Consider the following 16,046-nt stretch of genomic DNA (forward strand, 5'->3'; position numbering starts at 1 on the left):
GTGAATGAGCTTTATCCACGAGTTTTTTCCGTTGACACTAAATTGGAGTGTGGACAGGACCGATCCACGATATAGCATGGACTAGTTCCATCCATGAGATGAACACAGTGCTGAGCACTGCCCTCCCAATATTTGTAACGGATAATTTAAGACAAGCTATCCCTTGATTTGAGTTCAATCCCCCTCAAATTCTAATGCATTCCGCTTCAGCCCATCTGTTAGACTGTCTGTGAAACCTTATACGAGTTCGTATGAACTCCCAATCCACAAGCACCCCACCGCGCATCCCCTCTGTGTATTAGGAACATATTCTATACTTGTCATGGAAGATGTTCTCAATGTGTGGAGAGGATGTGCAGTGGAGTGCTTGTGGGACAAGCCTTGTGGAGAACCCTCTAAATTCCCTTTATACCCGAATGAATTTCGGTGAAAAGGGACCATTTTTGGTCCTCCATTCATGATTTGCCATGTTTTTAATAACATCAAGAGGTCAAAAGAGGAAAAAAAAGCAAGAAACTGTTTATCGGAAAAAAAATACTTTCATATATTTCTAAAGAAATTGTTAAACTTCCTAAGAGATGGATTGAAACATATGAAAAATGCTGGTGCTGATGTGACAGTATTTATTTGGAAAATAACCACACTACCAAACACTTATTTAATCCATAAATGCACAAAGCATATAGGGGTTTTGAAATGGATTTTTACCCATAAATATGAGTCCAGATTTGCTACGTACCCACAACACTGCACATTGATATGCGTGGTAGCATTTTTGTGAACAGTAGATCCGATCTCATTTTGACTCCAGACCTCCTGCCGTGTACATAATACTAAGTAGGAAGATGAGATATTCCCCATGTGTGGCTGCAAAGTTATATGAGTAGACATGGGCATAATTTTTGTGGGCAGGAGATTCGGAGTCTCTAATTTCAACCATTTGCTTGTATGCAATGGGATTTTGATTTGAATGGGATTTCTCCATATGGGGGAGTGGCCATTCCAGGCTCCCCTTGGGAATGGGGTTCCCATGTTAGTCTATTAGGAAGTAAAGAATTCTTCACAAAACCCCCAATCCTTATATTAATAAAATAATAAAATATTATTAAAGTAATAATAAACAATTAGGGGGCCTTTTTGCAACTCTTTTTGGAAAGATCTTATGGTAGCTTTAACAGTCAAAAGACACATTGAACTTTTGCATGAAGATCTAAGCAATCTTAAACTATTTTGGCTATTGCACGTCTTTCCGTGTCTTTTCACGCGAGAATAAAATGAGAAAGATGCGAAAAGCTCCATTTGAAACTTCCCAAAATTGGCTTTTCACGTCTTTTTGGCGCACTGACTTTTGGTGGCTAGATCTATTACGAACCAAACGGAAAAAGACCATGGTGCGCTTTACTTGGCTTGTAAACAATTGAAAGACAACACAAAAAGATACAACAAACAGAGCCTATGTATTAGTAAGTTATTAATAAAATAATAGTAAAATAGTAATATAATTATAGTATTATAATAAAATTATAATAAAATAATAATAAAAATAAGGGATTTTTGGACTGCAATCCCCCTCAGAAATCTTATTTGCAGCCCCCTCCTAGTCTACTAATACTCCCCCCCTATAAATCACATATTGCCCAGGAATTTGGCATCAATCCACGGGCAGGATTCAATCCACTCCTAAAAATTCTAGTTCCACCTAGGGGTGGACTGAACGATAAAAAACCCCTAAAAATAAAGATATGAATTATTAAATATTAATAAAATAATAAATTATTAATAAACTTGTAATGAAATATTCATAACAACAACAACCTATTCATAAAATATTACAAATTAATAATAAAATACTAAGTTATTGATTATTAAATAATAATAATATAATAATAAAGTACTAATAAAATAATAAAATATTAATAAATTAATACAAAATTGAAAAACTTTCAAATGATTCTAATTCCAATTCCAATGAACCAAATAACAATGACTAGAATCTGATTCCAATTCCTGCATGAACCAAATAGGCAATTCTGATTTCAATTCTAGGGGCTTCCGATTCCAATTCCAATCCATACCTGACGATCAACCAAAAGGACCCTAAAATTACCATTTTTTTCATTTATTTTTTAAATTTCCATATCAACAAGAAAACACAAACACGTTCTTGATCGAACTATGTTTTCATGATGAAAAGCAAAAGAAAAAAAAAACTTGTTTATTTTCAAAAAAAAAAAACATTCATGTTTTATGAACCATCAAATATTCAAAATGGTGATTATTTTTAAAGCAAAAAATGTAGTACAAATATTATATGATTTATTGAATATAGTATTAAATAACCAGCTAAAAATATGCAATTTGAACTAGAAATCCAAAGTTAAACACATATACGATATCCCGTAACTTGTTCATACAAAAGGTGACTTCATTTCTCCACATGGTTAATATGGTCCTTGTGATAAGGTTCAAGTGGCACCTCGAAAACCTCTTCCCTGAAGATGTGAAGTGAGAATCTGAATTTTTTGATGTATAAGTTGCACAGATGTTTTTGTTTTGAAAAACAAAACCATACATATGGGCAAACAATCCATTAATTTTTAAAGGATGAAAAGGATGAAACACTCATTCCAATGATGGATATAACAAAGCCACGCCATCCATGTCGGAGAGAGTGACAACTCAGAAAGATGATAACATGGGTTATCTGGCCTTGAATTCATGATTTTTTTTTATCATAATTGATTGCTGCAATTAGATGTCTGTTACAATGAAATCATGAATAAATGAAAGCTCGATAGACAAGTATAGATGCTTTGTATATAATAAGCAAATGTTTTGCCCATTATTGTAGAAAAACTTCTATGGTGAATTATGTTGGGAATTGGGGTTATGAAAATTTTGAGGAGAAGCTTTGACTTTTGAGGTGTGTTTAAAGATATTGTCTTTAAAATATTATTTTTCCTCACTTAGGGAGTGTTCTGTAGTGTGGATGAGAAATTGGTGGGTGTGGACTGATCCACACTATACCCTGTGTGGTAGGGATCAATTCATATCACACCATAATCCCTAATTATGAACAAATTGTGTGAACAGGACCGGTCCACACCCATAGTGGCGTTTTGGTTCCATGTATCTTATGTACATAAAATGAATGATATACACGGTTAATCATAAATATCTAATTTTTGCATTTTATATAATAAATAATTTTAAAAAATACACCAATAAATTAATATTAACAAAAAATATCATTTTTTTTATAAAACAATAGTAAAATAATTATAAAATTATAAAATATGTATTAAATATTTAAATAAAACATTATTTCATTGATAAAAACATTAAAAAATATAAAACTTAAAAAATTAAGTAAGATATTTAAGGATATGAAAGTAAGATTATTTGCGGGCCTAAGTTTCTTCAACTCAATAGCTCCCTTCTTTGGAATTAAGGATATGAAAGTTGAATTATCACTTATCTCCGCCACCTTTGCATTATAGATTGCAAACCTCTTTAACTACTTTAATATTTTCACTCTTCACAATTCACAAATAAAAGAAATATATCATGCTTCACAATATGCCAACAAGCCATGAATAAGGCTACATTATAACCATCTGGTCCTGATGCTTTATTCCCACTCACCCCACTAAAAGCTGCCTGAATTTCTTTCTCAGTCTACCCAGCAAGCATTTTCTCCCCCAACTTACAAAGAACTATCTCTAGTGAACACTCTCCACGGAACAACGGTGTAAAGTCTTGAATAGGATTTCACAATACTTTCTTTATTCTCATTTGGGATGTTTACCACTTCTCTCCTGATTGTGGTTTTGGAATAAAGTCCCCTCCTCACCCTTGCAAAAACATAAGAGAAAATAATATTTTTGTCATTTGCTTTCAGCCAAAGCACTATAGACTTTAGTGTCCAATAAACCTCCTCTATGAATTATTTGTTTCAACTCACTACTTAATAATTATAACTGGATCTCTTTTCCTAAACAACTATAATTGGCAATATGTCCACCACTAACTCACTAAGCCCGTATGACTATACATACCTTTATTTGAAAGAAAGACAACCTTTAGAGTATTGAGGGATAGGGTAACATTCTCTGTTTCAAAATCTCAATCCCCATCTAAAGCTTGAATTCTAGGTTCAAGCAAACTCATTGAGACCAATGCAAGAAGATTTGGCATGCATGAAGGATTAATAGTATATTTGGGTAAGTCTTTGACAACGAGTTCCTCCCCGCATGGTTCTGCCTAGAATTTGTCCCCACTAGACATCATTTTTTCTATGGATGAAGCAAATATAAGAAAAGTGCTGATGGATTTCTAGGAAAGCTAAAAAACATTATTTTGACAGTCCAACTTGCAAATGATTGTGATGGAGGTTATACTTGCTTTTGATTATTGACTACCATTTGCGTTAAGAATATCCAAAAAGACAAACATGGGAGTGGTAGAGAGAGAATAATACCTGTAAAATGAAAATGCAGAATAAGAAAAAGCAAAGACGATTTAAGGTTGAAAGAAACCAAAGTGCTGAGCTGCTGAAAAGAAACCAAAAGAAGCCAAAAGGTGAGGTTGAAAGGATCTCGCATAAATCTGCCCATGCATATGGAATGAATCAAAACAAAATGAAGAATGCCACAGAGTCCCTTCAATTAGATGAAAATGAGAAGAAATTTGGATCATGTTGGTCAAGATTAAAAAAAGCACAAGAGAGGTTCGGTGGAGCACAATAGAGGTTGGACGGCTTCGGTGAAGAGAAAAAACAAAGGATGTTGGTCAAGATAAAAAAAAGATGCAATAGGGGTCTTTCCACTAGATGATACCTTGGTGAAGAGCTTGGACGGCTTCGGTGGAGCACAACAGAGGTTTGGTGGAAACCTTCGCAGAGCAAAACAACTTCATTCAGTGATGGAGACTTTCAGTGTAGACAACAGTAAAGGATGTAGGGTTATAGAGAGCGTGCATGAAACATATTAGCATTTTCAACCCGTGGATCGACCCCATCCACAAAAAAAAGGCGTTGCCGAGAAATTGGTGTGGACAGGACTGGTCCACAAGATAGTGTGAACCGGTCCTGTTCACAGCAAACCGAACACACCGTTCATCCCGTGGCATGGACTGAAATGGTTCATCCACGAGATGAACATACTACCGAATAACACCTTAGTTTTATTAAGTTTGCTGTTGGGTTACAGGTTAATTCGTTCTCAAGATACAACAGAGCCTTAGGCGAGAATCTATAATCAACAAAGTTGAGGAGTCTTCGAAGAAACCTTTTTGAGACAATAACAGATTGAACTGATAGAGACAAGAGTGATTTTCAGAAATCTTATGTTCATTTGCTTAATTCACACTCCTTAAATAATTTCTGAAGAGTTATGGAGCAGGGGAAGGTACTGGTTTAGAAAAGGCTCATTGAACAGTTAATGGTTGTTAACTTTGAATAGAGCCTCTTGATTACACCTGATCGAATCATGACAGTTGAAACATCAACATGCAGTCTCGCACCAAAAGTCAAAGTTGCTCTTTGCGAAGTAAAGTACTTCTCTAAAACGCCTCATTACACTGCATAGATGCATGCACACGTGTGCATGCGCATTTCACAGTAGAAAGCCTCCATAGTCTCCTCTTATATTTTAAGGAGTGTAAATAAGCTCCTATTTAAAAACTCAAAACAAGTTTAATAATTTTCCAATGTGAGATAAGTTAAAATTTGATTTTAGTAAGAGAAAAAAACTATTTTCCAAAATATGTGTGTATGTGTGCTTTTCATGTAATTAATCAATCAAACCACATTGGGTTTAATCTCTAATGAGATTAAAATCCAACAAGTTATTTGACCCAATAGTGTAAAACACATGGGCCCCAAAAACCTCCACATGCATAGAATGTTTTCCTTATATTGGGCTACTAGTTGAATGACATGTGCAAATTTGCAACCCAAGAGGAAAGAGAGGAAAATAAATGGATTAAATTTTTTGTATGGTGGTCTAGAAGTGAAGCCAAAGGCAAGCTTCCTCAAAGAAATCTTCTAGATTTGCTTTCCTCTTGCTTCTACTAGTCCCCATATGTCTTTCATAATATTGTTTCAGATGGTCTATATATACAGGTTTAATTTTCTTGAGGAATTGGATGATAAAATTAAGATTTGCTCCTCATATGGCACTCCTCAGACCAACCTCACAACATGTTGCAGTCAGTCATGTATATATTAGGAACATCTTCCTATGAATGAGAAGATACAAGTACAAGAGGTGCTCCCACGGATGCAAGTAGGGCGACCCCGGAATTTTTTATAGGGGACCAAAATCTAATTGAAATGGGGAAGGGGGTGGAGGAGAATAAATATGGATGGCCATGGGGGGCCAACCATTGGGGTGGGAATTGGGGGAGGGGGAAATATACATGAAGAGTGAGGATTTTCTAGGCCATAGGGGGGGGGGGGGTCATGGCTCCGCCCTTGGCTACAACCATTGGGGTGGGGACTAGGGGAGGGGAAATATACATGAAGAGTGGGGATTTTCTAGGCCATAGGGGGGGTCATGGCTCCGCCCTTGGCTGCAAGTGTTGTGAGGATTGATCTGTGAGGAGCAAATCCAAATTCTTCTTGTTTAGCACAAGTGTTTCCTCAACTGTTTCTTTTGTTGCTCACGCCCCTATTTAGACATTTTCTTTCATCATGACCATTTTAGTAGTTTGCATCTGCTGCAACCAAGGTTTTAAAAATCAACTCGGAAATGGAACTGTTGTGGCTACTAGTTCCCCGGTCAGCAATTCGACCATTCAGGTTAAACGTTTCAGACAGTTTGATTAGATTAGGGCAAATATTTGTGGTTGTCTTTCTTTTATGAGAAGAGAGGCTGAGACAGAGGTGGCTATTGGCTGAGAAAGAAAGAAGAAAGAAAGAAAAGAAGGAAAGAAAGGAAAGAAAGAAAAGGGAAGGGGAGAAAGGAGAAAAAAAGGAAAGGAAGGAGAGGAGGATAAACAGGAGGATCTGACAATCACCGGTGATGGTGACAGAGATGGTAGTGACAATAGAAGCACAACATCAAGTTGAAATCAATTCTTCTCTCTCTCTCTCTCTCTCTCTCTGGGATCTCAGTGATCTCTGAAATTCTAACATGAGAGCCCCTCTTCATCTTTCAACATCCTTTTTTGAAATTAAATGGTGAACTACTGTCTAAGTCGAACAGGTCAACAGTTCAATCACTCGGGTTAGCGGTTCTTCAAAATTAACGATTTTTGACCCAATAACAGGTTAAGGGTAAAACAAACTGGTTGCTTGAACGATTTTTGAACAAAAGAGTCCAATCATTCAGATCAACATTGGTTCGAAAACACTGGCTGGCTGTAGCCACGATCACAACACTTTCCTATTACCCTATTACTGTTTAATAAAATATGGGCATGCTAATAATAAAAGGGGGTATTTGGTACTGTGGTCTTAATAAGGTGTGTTGTATTTAAATCTATTGGGCCCCACTATGGTGTGATAGAAACCATATATATATAATAAACTTTTAAATAAAAATATTTCAATCATTTATTATTCAGTTAAATCCATCAAAACCTAAAGTGATCCACGGAAATTAATTGTGGATGATAAATTACGATATAATCCAATTCAATCCATGCTATATTGTGGTTGTAAATGAGCTACACCATCAAATGAATATGGAGAAATATTGTGGCATAAATCAAAACCAAGCGATCCACACTATTCTCACAAATACCATCCAAATTAAAAGAAAACATCACTCACTGTTTTAATTTTTTTTTCTTTGTATAAAAAAAAATAAAAAAAAAGACTAAACAAGCCTATATGTCGTTCTCCCCCACACATTACGTGTTACAGGAGCGTTCGACAACATGATTGATTTTATTTTTAATAACAAAAATAACTGTTATAGCAAAAATAATATAATTTTACTAATAACAGTTGTTTTTTATAAGTTTTTAAAATTGAGTCAGATGACGAATCGGTCAGGGGTCCGGTTTTCGGGTCCAATGATTTGACCGCCCGAATCTATGATTTTTCTGACTAAATCAATGGTTGTTGGCAAAATAACAATTCTGAGATAAAACGGAACTGGTCACCTCGATTTTTCCGATCATACCGTTAGGCCTGGTCCGGTTTTGAAAACCATGATTTTTTATTTTCAAAAATAAAATCAACTATATTTTCGAACACCTCCTACAATGATAAGCATTCATGTAATTTATTTAACTTCCTATTAAAGAATGGCTGACGAAAATCCAAGTTAAAAATCTCTAAACCAACCCGTGGCTTGATTTCCTTCACGTGGAATAACTCAGTGTTTTGAATTTAAAACAAAGGGGACTGTCTCTGTGATTTATTGGGCAACCTAAGAAAGTTTCGCCATCATGATCACGTCAGATGTGAGCTGAGCTGAGCTCCATTCATGGCAGAAGACAGTGATAAATGGGCAGTAATGGCTGCCGTCCATGGAGAGAGTTATTGATGGCCATCTAATCCAAGGCAGATGGGACAAGGCCCAAGGGAGTAATTACATGATTTCACATGTTAATATGTGTGAAGTCTTCTCTCTAGTGGTATATAGTCTCACCTGTTCCCCTGTGCCTTGTTCTCCAAGCTCACTTATTTCCTCACGATTTCTTACCAGCAAATCAGCAATTGCTGCCTTTGAAGTTTTCTTCTAACAAACCATCCCTCTAGAGAGGGACAGTTTGTTTAGAAAACTTTTGATTTTTTCCATATGAAGGAGTGCCTTTGTTCTGAATTAGGTATTCTCTTGTTCAGTAATCACAGAGGGGCGAGGGGGTGTTTGTCAATTTTTTCAAAACAGAAAACAACTACCACATGAACCAAATTAGAAAGGGAACTCATATGGTAAATGGCTGAAGTTTACAGAAAAGGAACTGAAATATAAAAGGTACAGGATTACTATTCTTGCAATATTCATTAAGTAGGTGTTTGGCATCGAGCTGGAACATCGAACCGTTTTCTGAGAAAATGGTGTTTATTTTCTGTTTGAAACCAGTGCTATCACATAGTTGTTTTTATTTTTTTTTTTGAGAAAACACCACTAGTTTAGTTTGGTACCAGTGCTGGTAATAACGTTTTCAATATTGATCTTATTATCCAACGTCCAAAATGATACCACGTCATTGTATCATTGGCAGCAACACACCATTTTCCCAGAAAGCATCAAATTTGGCGTTGCTCCAGATCACACTTTGCTGATTTTCAAGATATGGTCTGGAGCAACATTTTCTTTTTTTTTTGAGAAAACGATACCAAACAAGAGGGCATTGCTTCAAGCACCATTTTCTCTGATGTGGTGCCTACATGGCACTGTTTTCTCAAAAAACAGCACCGATGCCAAACACCGCCTAAACCAATATAATCCAACTCCCAATGAATTCTACCCATGAAGCTCCTTGGTGACCTTTGTTTGTTAGACAGTCCATTGCTTGATTATCCTCTATCATTGATCCTCTCCTCCAAGATAGAGGCATATGGGGCCATTGCTTTCCTCCATCACCCTCTGGTTCTGCCCTAGAGTCGCCCTCTACCGACCGCTGCATCTCCTACCTGCCTAGCCAACCAACTCTTGGGATTCTAGACCTACTCATGTTTCAGCTATTGTGATAGAAAAGCCCTTTAGAAAGGGTACTGCATTGATGAACCCAAAACCTTTCAATAGAAACAGCAATTGTACTGCCCCATTCAAGGAATGATGTGAGCTACTCACATATAGGGTGTCAATGGACCAGTTTTGGGTTGGAGCCCATTCAAATCAAAATCAATTTGGATGGATTGGATGGACCAGTAAGACATATTGAATTGGACCAATCCAGATTTAATGGTCCAAAGTTTGAATTGGATTGAACCTAGTCCATCTGTAATGGGTTTATATTGGATTGGGTTGGATTGAACCAATATCCAGTCCATTGATAGAATATGAAAATACAGGTGTCAATGGGCCAGGTTTGGATTGGAAACAATCAAAATTAAAACCAATTTGAATAGATTGGATGGTCCAAACATTGAATTGGACTGGTCCAAAATAGTCCAGAGTATTGGATTGGACCTGATCCATCTATAATGGACTCATATTAGATCAGATCGTATTGGACCAAATTCAGTCCAATTGGCACCCCTATTTTTTGGTAAAATAAATAGGGTAAATTGCTAAAACCTCTCCTGAAGTTTGGTATCCAAAATGGTTCAGAGTATTCATCGTATTGGATTGGACCTGATCCATCTGTAATGGACTCATATTAGACCAGATCGGATTGGACCAAATCCAGTCCAATTGATACCCCTATTTTTTGGTAAATAAATAGGGTAAATTGCTAAAACCTCCCTTAAAGCTTGGTTGTTGTTGAAACCTCCCCTGAAGTTTGGTAATTGCAATCACCTCTCATAAATTTTTTGATATGGTTGCAAGTGGACCCCCTTTGGTAGAATTTTATAAGTAAAGACATAAAAATGTCCAAAATACCCATATAGTAATGTTTATTTTCCAATTTTAACTCTTCATATGAATCACTTCACCAAAACTTTCCAATCATTTTTTTTAAATTGATTTATTTTTCAAATTTTCCTTTCATATCAATCACACAAAGACAAAACTGCAACTTTAAATTATCTATTTTTTATTTGGGGTCTACTTGCAACTGTATTAAAAGGTTCAGGCCAGGTGATTGCAATTACGAAATTTTAAAAAAGGTTCAGCAATTTACCCAAATAAATATGGTTTCAGTCTTTCTGAATTTTATGACAAGAGTATCTTAGTCATATATATTTTTTTTCCTTTTATTGTGGTGGTACTGGTAGTTTAATACAATATAGCACAGAGACAATGCTTAATTTATAAGAATATAAGAATGGAATTCATGGTGGAATGTGGATATCAAGAAAAAAAGGAACCATGTATACCAAAAACATATAAAAAGAAAGAAAAAAAAAAACGAATGGAACCACGGGTTGACTTGTCTCATGTATTAACTGCCTACCTAAATAAGCTAGTCCAATAAATTGTTCATTTCACTTCTCGTTCAATCCATCTCCAGCTGATTACTCTATTTATACAAGGCCCCTCTCTCTTTCTTTCTCTATCTCTTAGTGAAGTTGCTCAAAAAGCGTCTCAGAAGATGGAGAGAAGCCAAAGCCAATACAAGGCCAACCATGGTGTCGAAGTGGAAGCAAAAGTGGCGAACCCAAGAAGTAGTGTAAGGTCATCAGACTTCCTACTTCGACTACTGGCCGTAGTCACAACCCTTGTGGCTGCTATCATCATCGGCGTTGCTAGGGAGACCAAGATGGTTCCATTCTCTCTCCTCTCTAACGTTCCACCCTCGTATGTTCCTTTAACTGCCAAGTCTCACTACTCCTCTGCTTTTGTGTAAGCACTCTTTCTCCTTGTTATCATTTTTTCATTGTTATTTTTTGTTTAAATTTGATACCGATAGAGTTTTTAGGATGAGATGTTTCCCATATGTGACTGTGATGTTATATAGATAGACATAACAGAGTTCTTATGGGCAGAAGATCCAGACCAATATACCAGAAGCCTTGAGATGGTTAGAACTTGTTAAACCAAGCCCTTTTTAAGCTTATTCAGGGATCTCACCTAATAACTTAAGTGCAGTGACTAAATATATTAATAGCTCATGGCACCCGGTGCTGATAGTGCTAACATTGCTCCCAAGTCCCAATTAGGCTAAAACCTTATTTGTTGGAGAGTGCTTATTTTTAATCACTTATTTTAACCCACAACCACGTCAATAAGTACTTTTATGCATTTAGAAAATAATAAGTCTGAATAAGTGATTTTTCAAGAAATAAGCCCATTACAAACAAGCTCAAAATTTTTATTTTTTTTAAGCACTTTTTTTTTGTGTGTTTCTGACCTGTCTTGACCAACCAAAATGATTTTCAAAATATCTAAAGAAGCACTTATTATCCAAAGTAAGTGCTTTTTCACCGAACATAACTGTAATATCGAACTAGAAGCCTGCAATAATAATATATAGCTAACCGGGTTTTTATTTGGGGGGTTTTGTTGATATCTCTGTTGTTGAAGGTTCTTCATGGTGTCAAACGCCATAGCCTGTGCATACGCAGCTTTGTCACTGCTGCTACTAATCGCGAAACGAGCGAGAGGCAACGCCATAACATTGGCAACCATCATCATCAGCCTGGATGTGATAATGGTGGGTCTGCTTTTCTCCGGCAATGGGGCTGCCGCTGCAATCGGCCTCCTTGGCTACCAAGGCAACTCGCACGCCAACTGGCAGAAGGTCTGCAAAGTATTCGGGACTTACTGCCACCAAGTCGCGGCTTCTATAGGCGTCTCGCTGCTTGGGTCCCTGCTCTTTGTCCTGCTGGTGCTGCTCGCCGTTTTGAACCTCCACAAGACAAACACGTCTTAATTGCAACTATCCCATTCCATACATCACATATATTCGCTCTGTATTGGTTGCATGTTGTAACTGCTGGTACCACTACTTGCTTCTTTTTTAATTTGCCATGAGCTCCAGACTCCATCTTAATTAGTTGTGCATTAATATTTAATACCATAGCAGCAGCTAGATGCACCTACTCCCTTTAATTCCTGACTTAGAGTCCGTTTGGGAGGGCTTCTGCGTTAATTGAAGGGCCGTTTGGCAAGTCTGTTTGGTTAAGATGAATCTTTTTTGTGCATCTTACCGTATAAAAATGAATAAAAAAAAATGCAAAAGTTTCATTTGGATTTTTCCGAAAATCGCTCATTTTGAGCTTTTTGCATTTTTTCAATGCATCGGCTATTGGTAGTTAAATTTACCACGAATCAAACAAAAAAAAGACCAAATCACAACCTACCGAACTTATTATAAATAACCAACCAACCGCATGGAAAAATATGCCAAATGGGCCTGAATTGCTTGGGAGCAGCTATCTGATCTAATTTCATCAAAAATTTGATTTTGAGGCTTAAATTAAAACTATTTTTAATTTTTTGAACTCTTAGCTAATAAGATTTTATGGCATATGGGGTTCTTCAGCAGTAGTTCAGTCCATATAATGCCAGAAACCGTTGCGTGGAAGAAAGCCTTCTCACAACTTGGTACTATTCACTATTGAATTGAAAATGCTCTGGTGGTTGGATGAACGAGTGAGTTGCGACACCATTAATTAAAGCCCTCAACGCCAGACCTAATTATGGGAAAATACGGGAGAAGACTTCTAATATCATCTTTCTTCTTATAATTTCAAGTGGTTCATGGGGTGGAGTTGTGTTTATTCATGATTCAAATCTAAAGCAGTGGTTGTCGGTTTGAAAGAATACAAATATAAATATGTATAAAAATAATACAAAATATAAGGCTTTGCATTTGGCATATACATGTCTCTCTGTGTCTTTCTGCATGAGAATAAAATGCAAAAGACGCAAAAAACTTCATTTGGAGTTTCTCAAAATCAGCCCAAAATAGACTTCTTGCGTATTTTTGATGCTCCGGTTTTTGGTAGCTAGATCTTTCATGAACCAAACAGGAATATATCAAAAATCGATCTACCCAACTTATAAACAGCCGAAAGGCTATGTGGAAAGACACCCCAAATGGGACCTAAGCTTAAAGTTCAATTTGAAAAAAATACAAATGCAAATATATATACTATATAAATATATAAAATAATACAAAATATTTGTAGTACACATATTTGTATTTATGTTCCTTCAAAACTTAATGCGTTGAATGGTTATCTATCACAAAGAATTTTGCATGAAGAGGAATGCTAGAAAACTCACCTAACGGATGGTTCTTTGACACAAATTGATGTGTTGAATGGTTATTTATTTGTTACAAATTTTGATGCGAACTGTCATTCACGGAACACCACCATTATTTGTAGAAAGATTAAATGGAGGAAGAGATCTTGTGGGGAATTACAGCGACTGTCATTCTTCCCGTCAAATATTTCTCCTCACTGTCTGTTATCACCACTCCACAAACAGTGGATTGCTTGTTTAAGTTGCAGGTTCTTCCAGGCTAGAATAAAGCCACCAACCCCATTTGACTTTGATGTTTTGGCTTAGTGTGGAAGAAGTATAAATGCAAAACCTTATATTTTGTTTGTATTTACACTGTGCATATTTGCATTTATACTCTTTCCAAACTAAGTCATTAGGAATTGCAGCAGTGCAATTGGTATTGCATAGTAGGCCTAAGTGATCAATGGTCCAGGCCAGGCCTGGGTACTCGGGCTTTCTGGATGGGCCTAACCTTCTGGGTTAGGCTAAGCTTGATCAGCCATTCCTTAAGGCTGGCAATTGGGCAGATTGGGTTGGGTTTGGTTTGGGTTGAGATTCAACCCAACCCATTTAACCCGCCAATCCATTAATGACCCAATTATATAAAATTAAATGGTTGAGTTCAACCCAAACCTTCTTTAACCCAATTCAATCCGCCCAAACCCATTAATCTTATATTTATGGACTTAAAAAACAAACTAACTCTCTCTTAGCAAATAAGTTGGTCATAGCTTGATGGTAATAGTAGTTACTATTCACACAAGTGGTAAAGGTTTAAATCACATTACATGCATGATATCTTTACACAAGCGGCGAAGCCATTCGATTGTGTTCGGATTTCGGGTTTAACCGAACCACTTAGGTTCAAACCGGTCAAACCAACTTGAACTATCTAATTGGATTATATTCGAGCTAATCACATCAAGGGTGGTTGAACCATTTAGATCTGGATTAGTATGGTTGGACCAAATCGGACCAGTTCAGTCAATGGTGGATTGATTTGGACCGTCCCATATCAGGTTTGTGCATGGGTTTGGAACCGAACTGACCAACCCGAAGTGGGTCAATGTAAGTAAATTGGAACTAAATTTAGTCAATAATTAATACAAAATTAATGCATTAATTATAAATTATTTAATTCAAATGAAGAAAATTAAAAAAAAAGCTAAGGAATTAATACTTATATCTGTAATGGTTAACCCAATGGTTATCCACAACCCAACCCAACCCAACCCATTTAAATGGGCAGGTTGGGTGATGGGTTGTGATGGAGGGTGATCTGACCCGATCTCCTAACCAGGTGACACGTGGACATGACTCAGCGTAAGTGACACTCAGCATGATAGCTTGGCCACAACTTTGCGTAATGAACTCGTTGAAACCTTAGCAGAACTCGCTATAAGATAGCTCGCCACAGCTTGCTACAGCCTGCTACAGCACGGCTTGCTGCAAGGCAGCTTGCTATTGGAGCTCGCTACGAAAGAGTTCCCTACAAGTGAGCTCGCTACAAAGGAGCTCGCTACTGAGTAACCCGAAGCCTTCAAGAAACTTCTTATCCGACCAGATCATGCTCGTCAGACTGCTCCCACGTCTCTTGTCCGGCGGCGCAGCACCCGCAAGTCCAGACGACTGCGCCCACGTCTCACATCAAGCGGCGTCGTGCACGCCAGCTCTGCATAACGTCTCTCAAGTGACAGGACCGTACACTGCGACGAATACCTGCGCCAATCAAATCAGCCTGACGAATAACGGTTGTAGCAGAAGAATCAAAGGCGGTTACACCCGATTTGGTAGCGCATTAATATATAAGGGCTCCGACCCCCAAGGAAAAGGTAATTGAATTTTTAGTAATCGAGTAGTGCGCATCTCCACTCTTAGCTCGTCATTACTCTCTAAGCTTCTCTCTCAGAGTTCTAACTTAAGCATCGGAGTGTTCCCATCGGGCGAGCTCCCCAGGAACCCTTCATCTTCTCCTTCTCAGGTGTTGTCCATTGCCAGATAGGAGCGAAGCCCCTGCCAGCTAGGAGTGACCAGATCGTGCTACATCAGGTTGATCACACAACCCACCAAGTAAATGGTTGGGTTGGGTGGGTTCAACAGGTTGGGTGGAAAATTGCCACCCCTACTTAAGGCCCCTTGTCCCTTGGCCTGGTCAAGCATGTGTGTAGGAAATCAGTTCACATCTAGGATGGTCTTTGGACCTAAAACTTGCCAATATTGATGGTGGATAGGGTAAGAAGCAAATTT

The 16,046-nt window shown here is 37.4% G+C and overlaps 1 protein-coding gene across 1 annotated transcript; it reads left to right on the forward strand.

Moving 5' to 3' along the window:
• The first annotated feature begins 11,052 nt into the window (after positions 1-11,052).
• LOC148861641 (CASP-like protein 1E1) lies at positions 11,053-12,770 on the forward strand. The gene is made up of 2 exons (XM_088982331.1): positions 11,053-11,408; positions 12,090-12,770. The coding sequence occupies exons 1-2, from the start codon at positions 11,158-11,160 to the stop codon at positions 12,436-12,438; spliced, it is 600 nt and encodes a 199-aa protein (XP_088838457.1). The 5' UTR covers positions 11,053-11,157; the 3' UTR covers positions 12,439-12,770.
• Positions 12,771-16,046: the final 3,276 nt, after the last annotated feature.

The sequence above is a fragment of the Nelumbo lutea genome, chromosome 4, assembly GCF_056320005.1.
Source record: "Nelumbo lutea isolate HS-2025 chromosome 4, American lotus-T2T, whole genome shotgun sequence".
NCBI lineage: Eukaryota > Viridiplantae > Streptophyta > Magnoliopsida > Proteales > Nelumbonaceae > Nelumbo > Nelumbo lutea.

Excerpts from the sequence above, each read along its gene's own strand:
- LOC148861641 (XM_088982331.1), top strand. The coding sequence starts at position 11,158 with ATGGAGAGAAGCCAAAGCCAATACAAGGCCAACCATGGTGTCGAAGTG. Across the intron at positions 11,409-12,089 it reads CACTACTCCTCTGCTTTTGT|GTTCTTCATGGTGTCAAACG; the intron begins GTAAGCACTCTT and ends CTGTTGTTGAAG.